Below are 9,314 nucleotides of genomic sequence, written 5' to 3'. Positions count from 1 at the left end.
TAGGACAAAAGATGTCTCAGGACAAAGTACAGCCTGAAACCCACCGGTTTTTGTACAACATGGAGTACCTTAGAGTAGGCTGTAGCCTGATCTCAACAGTATGGATGGTGGTTATCATGGGGAATGGTTTGAGTGAAGAGAAACTTCTAGGTTCTACATATGTGCTTTTGTATTCCTTGTCTCGCTTCCAATCTGTTTGTCTCTAGATACTATTTTGCTAATATGAAAATAATTCAACTGAAGACAAAAGGTTGCCAGGGATACCCCACTCCCCAGCCCAGGCGTCTCTGGTCACCTTTGCAGAGTAGGAAAGGAAGCCCCTTTGTAGAATGTTGTGGAGCAACAAATGAGAGGCAGATGAGGAAGAAGCGAACAACTGCAGAACAGAGGCAAAGGGTTCTGAGACAGAGGGAGAAGGGCTAAGTTCAGGCTGACTGTGAAGAGCTAATTGTAGCAGAAGGCAGATCTTCACCAGGGAGAGAAGGCAGAGGCCCTCAGCTGGGGGCTCACAAGAAACGGAAACACAGCAGCTCTCTTGCTGACCCTAAGAGGAAGGAAGGAAGTGTGAATTCAAGTTCAGCCAAGTCCTTCAGCAGGGTTTGGGACAGCCACGTCTTCCTTGTTAAAAAGGAGGCACAGACTGGGAAGGAGGCTGACCTCTACCTTCAGATTGGTAGGCTCCTCTAGAAGCCATCAGAGGCATGAACATCCCAAGAGCTCATCTCAGAATCATCAGGTGAACCTGAGCCTGAAGCCAGAGTCCCAGAACAGACGAGCCGCTCCTCTGTAGGACACCTCCCTTGGGGGTGGGACATTTGGTCCCAAGGGCCTCCAGGACTTCCCCATCGGTAGCCCAGGTTAGTAGTTTCCACATCACCGCTGTCTTACTTTCTTCCAGTTCAACCAGCCCTGACAGCTCCCAAGCCTTGAGTCACAGAGAGGTTGGGAGCCATTCCACTCGCAACAGCCTCATAGAGCTACTGCAGGTAAGAGAGCTGATTGATCACTGACTGGGGAATATATTTCTGGTAGAAGGGACCAGGGAACTCCGCCTTTTCTGGAGCCCCGGGAAGCGGCATGCCGCATTGTAGAACCTCAGAGCTGGGATCTGCATCTTCAAGTAGCCGGAGCTATAACAAAGCACTTTTTAATATTTTAAAAAGGATGCTTCATATCTGCACAGTCTAATATGGAAGCCACTAGTCACCTGTGGCCACTGAGTCCTTGAAATGTGGCAGCAACAGCCACTTAAGTAAATGTATTTATTTGTGTATTTATGTATTTAGTTAGTTTTGTGTGATGTGTGTGTACTGTGGGAAACTCGTGGAGGTTGGAGGAGAGCTTTGTGGAGTCAATTCTTCACATGGGATCCAGGGATCCAACCCAGGTCACCCGATGAACAGTAAGTGCTTTTGCCAACAAAGTCATCTCCCCAGCTTCCAATGAAGTGAATTTTATTCTGTCTCAGCTCCTTTTCATTTAGAGAGCTAAATAAATGGGCTACAGCTACAATTCTGGGCAGGAAACAAACCAGTGTCTTCCAGGAGAGCAGCAAGGCCCAGAGAGAGATGGCGCTTTTACCCTGACCCCCAAGGGCAGGACCGAGATTAGAACTCTTTTTTAAAAAACAAAACTATGGCCCGGCATGCCTTTAATCCCAGCACTTGGGAGGCAGAGGCACTCTGTAGGCCAGCCTGGTCTACAGAGTGAGTTCCAGGATAGCCAGGGCTACACAGAGAAACCCTGTCTCAAAAAAAAAAAAAAGAAAAGAAAAGAAAAAAAACAAAAAAACAAAAAACAGAAGTGGGTGTGGGTGGTTGAGAAACGCGCAATCTGGCTTCATTTCCCACACCAGTGGTATTTGATTTGTCTGGGACAAAGCAGTTACCTATGGAGCTAGGAAACCTGAGACTGGCTGAGGCCAGGACCTGGCTCCTTGTGACATTTGACAAATGAAAATGTAAGAACAGACTTTAATATCCATTTAAAAAATGTTTAGTGCCTTGAGCTGTTTCACTCAAGGTAGATTGCCTAACCCCCAGGGGATCGGTTTCCTCATCCGAAATGTGTCCACTTCATTGATGTGAGGGTTGAAAGACAAAATAAATGGTAAAAATCCCTTTGCCTGTGAGGCAGCAAGCCAGTCAGCCATCCAGATGACAACTAATTTGACAGACATTATCCAGGTCAGAGCATGAGAAGGTGCCCACAGGAGTCAGCCCAGAAAACTAGGTAGGCTTGCTTCTCTCCCTGACTCATCCCCTGACTGAGGCTGTGATGAAAGAGGCTAGTCATCTGTAGATACACTATCTTGATTCTAAGAATCATGGTATAAGCTACGGCTGTGGTGTGTGTGTGTGTGTGTGTGTGTGTGTGTGTGTCACGTATCTACCACTCAACGAATGGATAGTGATCCTTTCTTTCACTATCAGGTTTTAGCATCCACTGGCCCAGACCAGATAAACACTAATGAGTAATTGTTGAAGCTAGACTTAAAGATCCTTCCCCTAGGGTAGACCACTTCAGCGACGGTGACCCAGTGTATGTGCTCTAGACCCTGGGATACAGTCTATTTATAGAAGTGGTGGAATTTCAACATTGTCCCCTGGGCATGTCGGGAAGAGAGCAGATAATGGATCTTCATGACTCTACCTTTAGTAACCCTGTCATTTGTAAGTCAGTAGCAAAGGTGACAAGATATATTCCTGGTGTCAGGTTTTCAAAATGTGTCAATACTGGGTCGGGATTTTCACTTTTACCAAAAGGCTGTTTTCACGGGAAAGGGGGTTGGTTCCCAGGGTGGGTTAGCAATGCCGTGGAACTGAAATCTTCAACTTGCTGCCAAGTATATGTGCCAAGAAAGCACAGCAACACCCCAAACTGGATACATGGTTGGCACAGGAGGCTGAAGAAAAGAAAAAGATGAGAGAGGAAGGGTTAGAGCCCCATGTGGGGGTGAAGCTGCTCCAAGGTACATAGCAAGGCAAAGAGGAAGAGTCTGGATGCTTTTGAAGAGTTTTGGGGAAAGGAAAGCGAGCAGCTTCCAGTCCAGGGAGGAGAGTGACTGGAAATGCCAGTATCTCAGAGTCCAGCTCTGCTGCCTGCTTGAGCTGCCCCACTTGAACCAAAAAGAGCAATGGTTCAGCCGAATGGCAAGATAGAACCACCTGGGCTGGCTGGACGTGGGAGAAGCAGACCCCCAGCAGCAGGAGCCAGAAGCTTGGAGATCATAGCAAAGAGAGAGATGTGGTCCTGAGCAAACCCCTTCCTCTGTCTGAGCCTGTTTCCTCCCCCACTGAGACCTGGAAAGACAAGCTAGAAAACCTCATCAGGTCACTTCCCAATATGAACTCTCTAAATCCATAAGATGACTCCATCCGTGGGCACTGGGCTGAGAATTCATACTTAAAACATCAAACTCATCTCATGCCCTCGGGAGCTCCTCCCTGCCTGAGCAAGTTAATCCATCCCCACTTCCTCTAGAGAGTTTCATTGCTCTTCCTGGGTCACACCTTAGGTGTTCCACAGGTGAAAAGCCAGCACCCTGGTGAGTCTGGAACACCCTTGCTACCACCTCAAACTTCTCTCTCTGTCACTCAACCCCAGCCTGACCATGAGTGTGCCCCTCCTCCCTGGCTTGACCCCTAAACATTATGCCTCCTTAGCAAAGAGGAAGAACATATGACCCCTTTCCTGCCCCCCTCGAAAAACTGCTTAGAATTACTTTCAATCCAGCCCTTACCCTTGGCCTGCAGTCTTCCCAAGCCTGCCCACTCGCCTTGCCTGGGCTACAGTTGGGTCTGGAGATAGCTGTGCCAGACATTGAGGGCTCTCACACCTGTGCGGCACTTATGGGCTGGATTTCTAAAGAGGATGAGAATTGAGGTCATAGTACAATGACTTGGTTATCTGTTGTTGAAATGTTTGGGGCCTGAAAATTTCCCACATGCTTGAACTTTTGCTTATGCTTCATTAATTCATCCCAGCCCTGGAACTTCTGGGCTAATTCGGGTTCTAAGGAGCTGGTACTTCCATTCCATCCGGAAGCTCCTACTGCATCACGGAGGACTTGGCAGGGCCCTCAGCTGGAGATGTTTCCTTTACCACTCCAACCATAGCTATTTCATTAATTTGCAGCCTAAGGGATAGCAAAAGATGGTGGTACCCAAGCTTCCATGCAAAGAGAGGGGGCTGTGCTCACACTGACTGAAAGATAGTTCAAGATCTTAGATCTGTGGAGTTGTAGCTCTGTGGCAGAGTGTGCACTTAGTGTGCAGGGTCAGTCTTCCACAAGTTTGATAAAGCAAAATGCTTAGGAGTGAGCATACCCAATAAAACAGGTGTGAGCTTCCAACGGTAAACTAAGGGCAGTGAGTGGTGTGGACAAACTAATGACATGAAATCCAGCTGCACCATGGCAGCCCTGTGGTCACAGACTGCTTACTGAGCCTCTCTGGGTCTCATCATCCCCCTAGCAAACACGAGCTAATTATAGCACTTGTGACAACCGAGGGAAATGTTGCACAAAGCAGATCTCAACTGTCATCTTCCATCCTTTCCTCTGTGCCTTCAGCCAGGAACACATCCCTTTCAGAGATTAGTATGTTAATATGCAAGCACCAGCCCTTGTCCCCTCGCCCGTAGCTGTGCTAGTCCCTCCTGGCCTCTCCATTGAGAGTCTGCCTTCCATAGGTCTCCCTATGGAACACTGACCCTGCCCTTGCTGCCCTCACAGCCCTGCATTTTACTAAGATTCCAAAATCTAGCTTCCTACCAAATTCAAGTGGACAAGTTTGGGGAGCAAACTTTTACCCAACAGGCCACTTCTTCAACCTCGTTGTTACTGTTGTTTCGTTGATGATGATGGTGGTGGTGGTGGTGATGCTTTGGATGGGGTCTCATATAGGCCAGGATAGACTTGAGCTGCTTTTAAGATGACTTTAAAGTCCTAATCTTCTTTCCTCCACTCCCAGTATGCTGTGTGCTGGGACTGCCAGCAGATGCCATCAATCCTTGCTTGTTCAGTTCTGGGAACCCTACCGAGGACTTTGAGACTCTCAAGCAATCGTTCTATCACCCAAGTTCCATGCCTGTCCATTTTTGTCATTTTCTTTACATTTATTTTTAATTTTTTATGTACATTGGGTGTTTCACCTGCAAGTGTGTACGTTTACCATGTGCATGCCTGGTATCTGAGGAGGACAGAAGATTCCTTGGAACTGGGATTACAGAGAGTTGTTAGCTGCTGGGTGTGTGCTGAAAACCAAGCCTGAGTGCACGACAAGAATAGTCAGTGCTCTTAACCACTAAGCCATCTCTCAAGCCCATTTTTTGTTGTTGTTATTATTATTGTTGCTTTAATAATTTGTATTTGCTTTGTAATATTTTATATCTTTTTAATGTTTTACTAGCACATTTTAGTTAGGTATATGAGTTTAATTATAACATTTTCATATATATGTATATATACATATTTATGTTTGTGTATGTGTACATAATGTATATAACATATACATATGTATAAATCATATATATATATATATGTTTTTAAACAAGGTCTTGGTTGGCCTCACACATGTTGTGTAGCCAAGGATGTACAAATTATATATATATACACACACATATATATATATGTGTGTGTGTGTGTGTGTGTGTGTATAATGCAAATTATATACATACATATATACAAACAGATTTGTATATATGTATATAATATATTCAAATTATATACACATATACAAATATTTGTATATATGTATATCATATATACAAATTATACATAAATATATAAAAATTATGTACACACAATATATACATACATATATATGTATATATATATACATATATATACATATATATATATTACATCCTTGGCTACATAGCATGTTTGAGGCCAACCAAGACCCTATTTCAATAAACAATCTTGAAGAGAACTGTAGTTTTTATCCCCCACAGATGTCTCATTTATTATTTATTACTATTTTGTCTCAAATGCTTACTGCTATCATTTACAAACTTGAAGGAAACAGTTTCTTCCTTGCAATGTGCAAACCAATGGGAAAACCCTCATATCCCAGTTTCTTGGGAGGGATACACAAGAATCGGGGTGTCTTTGCTATGTAGTAATCTTCATCTCTCCTCTATTAACAGGATTAAGTTTACCTCAAAAATGGGAGAAATCAGAGTGGATGATTTTAACCTTGAAGATTTCTTCAGTGGAGATCTTGATATTTACAACTATAGCTCTGGTATGCCCCCTTCTTTGGAACACGCTGCCCCATGCCAAAGAGAGAACCTAGATATCAACAAATATGCTGTAGTTGTAATATACGTCCTGGTGACTCTACTGAGCCTTGTGGGAAACTCCCTGGTGATGCTGGTCATCTTATACAACCGGAGCACCTGCTCTGTCACCGACATCTACCTGCTGAATCTAGCCATTGCTGACCTGTTTTTCGCCCTGACCTTGCCTGTCTGGGCTGCATCTAAAGTAAAAGGATGGATTTTTGGCCCAATCCTGTGCAAGATAGTCTCATATGTGAAGGAGGTTACCTTCTATAGCAGTGTTCTGCTGCTAGCCTGCATCAGCATGGACCGCTACCTGGCCATTGTCCACGCTACAAGTACACTGATCCAGAAGAGACACTTGGTCAAGTTTGTGTGCCTAACCATGTGGTTACTATCACTAGTTCTGTCCCTGCCCGTCTCAATTCTGCGGACTACTGTTTGGGCAAACTCTCATACCCTAGTCTGCTACGAGAATGCAGGTAACAATACATCCAAGTGGAGGGTGGTACTGCGCATCCTGCCTCAGACCTTTGGCTTCCTCGTGCCGCTGCTCATCATGCTCTTCTGCTACGGCTTCACACTGCGCACGCTCTTTAAGGCCCACATGGGGCAGAAGCACCGGGCCATGCGGGTCATCTTTGCTGTCGTCCTAGTCTTCCTGCTCTGCTGGCTGCCCTACAACCTGGTCCTGTTCACAGACACCCTCATGAGAACCAAGCAGATCAAGGAGACCTGCGAGCGCCAAAATGACATTAACAAGGCCTTGGATGCCACTGAGATTCTTGGCTTCCTCCACAATTGCCTTAACCCCATCATCTATGCCTTCATTGGCCAGAAATTTCGCCATGGACTTCTCAAGATCATGGCTACTTATGGCCTTGTCAGCAAGGAGTTCTTAGCCAAGGAGGGCAGGCCTTCTTTTGTTAGCTCTTCTTCAGCGAACACCTCCACTACGCTCTAAGACTGTTCACATAAACTGTGGCCCCTCAGGGTTCCTTCTTGTCCTTCAGCGTGGCTCATTACCAGAGACTGTAGTATTTGAATTGATGCAGCCCCTCCTCTACAGTTACAGGAAGACAGAGGCCACATTCTTACCACAGCCCCCATTGCAGAGTTTAGAACACCTATGTTGGCTGTTCACTCCCTTCCATCTTAATATGCCTACTGATAGAGTTGGTCCATCCTAACTGTAGGTCCCACTCTTTTCTAAGAAGCACACATTAAAATTACAGTGAGATATTGCCTCCTACCCATCAGGACAGTTAGCAGTAAAAGGAAGAGGTGGAGGAGAAAAAATAGCAAGTGTCATTGAGGAAGCAGAAAAGGGGAACTTTTCACCTTACTGGTAGACATGTACCGTAGTACCCCATTCACAGTGGAACATAGCATAGCAGTTTCCCATAAAACATTAAATATAGAATCGCCATGTAATCTAGCAAGTCCATCTCTAAGTAGGGTACCCAAAAGAATTGAAAGCCAGGGCTCAGACATTGGTATGCTGATGCTCACAACAGCATTATTTATAAGTCAAAAAAAATGATGGCCAACAGATGGATGGGTAAGTTAAACAAGTTAAACACAACCGAAGAGCATCCCACAGTGAGAAGTGCCAAAAATAGTGAAATAGTGATGACTAGAGGCTGGGGGAGGAAGGGTGGGGAGTTAGTGTGGAAGACACAGCTCCAGATAGGGATGATGGGAAAACTCTGAAGGTGGACCCTGATCCCTGTGACATAGCCGTCCAGCAACTGCTCCACCTGGGTATCCATCCCATGTGCAGTCACCAAAGGTAGACGCTGATGTGGACTTCAGGAAGTGTATGCTTATAGGAGCCTGATATAGCTGTCTCCTTAGAGGCTCTACCAGAGCCTGACATATACAGAGGCATATGCTCACAGCTAACCATTGAACTGATCATGGGGTTCCCAATGGAGGAGTGAGAGAGAAGACTGAAGGAGCTAAAAGGGTTTGCAGCCCATGGGGATAGCAACAATACCAACCAACCAGAGTTCCCAGGGTCTAAACCACCAGCCTGAGAGCACATAGGGAGGGACCCATGACTCCAGCTGTATATGTAGGGGAGGATGACATTGTCAGGCATAGGTGGGTAAGAAAGTCCTTGGTCCAGTGGAAGCTGGATGCCCCAGTGTGGGAGAAAATGTGGGTGGGGAGGTGGGAGAGGGAGGGTGGGTGAGGGCATAGTCTCATAGAAGCAGGAGGAGGGGGGATGGGATGGGGGTTCCTGGGGTGGGGAATGGGGAAAGGGGATTACATCTGAAATATAAATAAAATATCCAATAAAAAATGGGGAAAAAGAGGTTCCTTAACCACTGAACCACTGCAGAACTATCTACCTTAAAATTTCTTGTACAGTGTGACCATTAAATGTCTTTAAATATATATATAGCCCACTTGTAGTTGTGTATTTATTTCAGTATTTCCAAGGAGACGCTGGGCAATGGTGAACAGAAGTCCTGGGTGAGAGTTTGTGTTGCTGTTTTAATTGGTTGGGTTGTTTTTTTGTTTTTTTTTAACATTCTCCCTGTCCCCCACCCCGTTTGTGTGTGTGTGTGTGTGTTAGCACATATGTGTAGGTCAGAGGACAACCCAATGGCAAGGGTCCTTACTTGCTGAACCATTTCACTGTCCTCCAGAGTGAGGAGATGAGGACAGAGCCCTGCCTGTCCCTACCGTCTGCCCTTTCATGCCCAGCCCAAGCCCCCTTAACTGAACATGGATCATTGGAAGAAATGTGTGCTGGATCCCTCTGGTGTTCCCATGTCCTTGGTTGGACCAGCAGTCAAAAGCATCAGGAACAGGCTTAGAAGGCACAGAGGGTCAGAAGTTCAGCTGCTCAGCCCCCTGGAGAAGCGTGGAGCCCAGGAGACTCCAGCAGCAGATCCCAGGGAGAGTTGTCCCCTCCCTTCTCCCCTTTTCAACACCCAGCCCTCATTCAAGGTGTGGCAAGCAGGCACTAGTTACCAGTGGGGAGGTGATTTGTAAGCTGTCAGAAGAGACAAAGGATT

The 9,314-nt window shown here is 45.9% G+C and overlaps 1 protein-coding gene across 2 annotated transcripts; it reads left to right on the top strand.

The window, feature by feature from the left end:
• The first annotated feature begins 256 nt into the window (after positions 1–256).
• LOC117706287 (C-X-C chemokine receptor type 2) lies at positions 257–8,453 on the top strand. 2 transcript variants are annotated; one of them, XM_076931681.1, is made up of 2 exons: positions 257–857; positions 6,151–8,453. In XM_076931681.1, the coding sequence occupies exon 2, from the start codon at positions 6,170–6,172 to the stop codon at positions 7,247–7,249; it is 1,080 nt and encodes a 359-aa protein (XP_076787796.1). In that variant the 5' UTR covers positions 257–857; positions 6,151–6,169; the 3' UTR covers positions 7,250–8,453. The 2 variants fall into 2 exon arrangements, with proteins under 2 accessions (XP_076787796.1, XP_034355080.1); XM_034499189.2 differs by lacking the exon at positions 257–857 and adding an exon at positions 866–986.
• The last annotated feature ends 861 nt before the right edge of the window (positions 8,454–9,314 follow it).

This window comes from Arvicanthis niloticus, chromosome 3 (assembly GCF_011762505.2).
Source record: "Arvicanthis niloticus isolate mArvNil1 chromosome 3, mArvNil1.pat.X, whole genome shotgun sequence".
Taxonomy (NCBI): Eukaryota; Metazoa; Chordata; class Mammalia; order Rodentia; family Muridae; genus Arvicanthis; species Arvicanthis niloticus.
The sequence above is the reverse complement of the archived record's forward strand: the minus strand, read 5'-3'. Positions and strand labels throughout refer to the sequence as shown.